At 40.8% G+C, this 2,098-nt stretch overlaps 1 protein-coding gene across 1 annotated transcript; it reads left to right on the top strand.

Moving 5' to 3' along the window:
* The first annotated feature begins 657 nt into the window (after positions 1-657).
* Positions 658-1,878, top strand: LOC106466940. Its single transcript, XM_013927258.1, has one exon. It carries the CDS (start codon positions 658-660, stop codon positions 1,876-1,878), a length of 1,221 nt encoding a protein of 406 aa, XP_013782712.1.
* The last annotated feature ends 220 nt before the right edge of the window (positions 1,879-2,098 follow it).

Genomic DNA, 2,098 nt, shown 5'->3' with positions numbered 1-2,098 from the left:
TCCAATAGGAAAAATTACTCAATATCGTGTGCGTATACATCATGTAAATAGAACAAAAATAACACGGATTAACCTTACTTTACTTTAAGGACACTCGTTTCGAATGAAATTCGACAGTTTTACCCAAGCTGCTATCTGCCAAAATATGATTTTAGGGATCCCTTTTAAATGCGTTCTCCAATATATTTTCTCGCTGGAACTCAACTATTGTTATGTATGTCGTGTATTCCTGTTGTAAAAAGACGTGAACTGTTTCTTACTTTTAATGAACTGACACCTTTCAGAGTGATGACATAATCAGATAGGATGTTTGATAGTGGAGGCGTTTGCAATCTTTAGAACATCTATGTAGATAAGAAATATGAATAGCTACATTAAGAAACCGTTTCTGTTGTTGCCGATTACAACACGTACATGTGTTAAGAGCTATAGAATGAATCCCTTACACTCGACTACTGGTCGATACTTTGTCGTACACCGTTCAGTGCTACCACAGTGGATAGCAGTCATTAGGTACTTACATATGGGTTTCGCTTGGCCCCCAAGCTGCACGATACAGTTTCACTAACATACTGACATTTTGTTTTGAGTTAGAAATTTAACGAATGACTACTTTTCATGTTTTTCAGTTTGACCATACTGTCCTTCCTGAATCTCATGGCCAGCAAACTAACACCGTTTTGTGTGCCTCAGGATTACCGAAACCTGAGTGGTCACTTGTCAAGAAACAGTCTTCACCTGGTCGTTGAACCGGAGCAACCGCTTGATTTCTCCACTAAAAAGGTTCACAGTAGTAGTAAACTGACAAGTCTTCTTGAGGGTCGAAACCAAGGCTTCAGCTGCTCTCGGTCGCCCATACCTCTTGAACCACTGAGTAACGGGTTGAAGACTTCCATAACCCTATCTACAATATCTAGCTCCAATGGAGTACGTGAACTGGGAGGTATCTTACTAACAGATCAATCCGCTTCTGTAAACAGCCTTTCGTCTCCTGAAGTGTACATGACCCCAGGATTGGGTGTATCACCAAATGTAGGTTCTATAAATAATAGACTGCTGAATGCCATTCCCGGTAGTGCGATGGAATCCCCAGAGGAAAGGAATTATAACTGGCCCTTTAAAGCTTATCCTAAGACCGCACCGAGCACGACAACGCAGGGATACTACAACTATCCTATTCAGTTTCCGCTGACCTTTGACAGCATGACAACTCAAAATATCTTTTGCAGTACCTCAGATCAAGCCTACCTTCAATTCCGAGAAAAAATGTTGTCGGCAAAGAAGCGTTCACAGGAATATCGTAGGTCAGCCTCTCGACAAGAGAAGCAAAAGAGGTATGTGGATACAGCAGACACTAACTCTTGTTCTGCAGCCAATATCTTGAGTTTTGTGGACAGAAACAGAGAAACCAGTACTCCGGACGTTTCTGAAAGTGATTCACTTGCTTTTTCTTCAGTGAATACCTACATTTCTACCACAGCAGTTCTTATACATCCCTCATCCAATGCGGTGTCGACTCTAATCGAAACACCAAACCAGAGTGTACCGGAGAACGACGAAACCGACACGAAAAACATTATGAAAAACGAAATTAACACGAGGGCTTCAGGTGAGAACAGTCCTTCTACACCATCTCAGGTACCGACAGATTTGGACAACGGAAAACGAAGCGGTTCTTTGTCAGATGAAGCCTACTGGGAGAAGAGAAGAAAAAATAATGAGGCTGCCAAAAGATCGCGAGACGCTAGGAGAGCAAAAGAAGATGAAATTGCAATCAGGGCAGCATTCCTTGAACAGGAAAATTTGAGGCTCAGAGTGGAAGTTGCTGCTTTGAAAAGTGAGACTGTTAAACTTAGATGTTTGTTATCTAATAGCTGAAATTTGATCAGCACTACCATAAATGTTTTAGCTTCAAAGTAAGCTCATGTTGTGAAATTGAAAGTGAGATTTCGATTCGGCGAGATCTAACGTCGGTACTTGAGTCTACTTGTAACCATGGCAACTTAAGGACATTAAGAAACTGTTTTCTAATGATGGAACAGAAAGTAAGATTCTAAATATAAACGGAGAGGAGTTAGTATTCTGTAAAATGAGAAAT

This window comes from Limulus polyphemus, unplaced genomic scaffold, assembly GCF_000517525.1.
Source record: "Limulus polyphemus unplaced genomic scaffold, Limulus_polyphemus-2.1.2 Scaffold2432, whole genome shotgun sequence".
In the NCBI taxonomy this organism is placed as follows: Eukaryota; Metazoa; Arthropoda; class Merostomata; order Xiphosura; family Limulidae; genus Limulus; species Limulus polyphemus.
The sequence above is the reverse complement of the archived record's forward strand: the minus strand, read 5'-3'. Positions and strand labels throughout refer to the sequence as shown.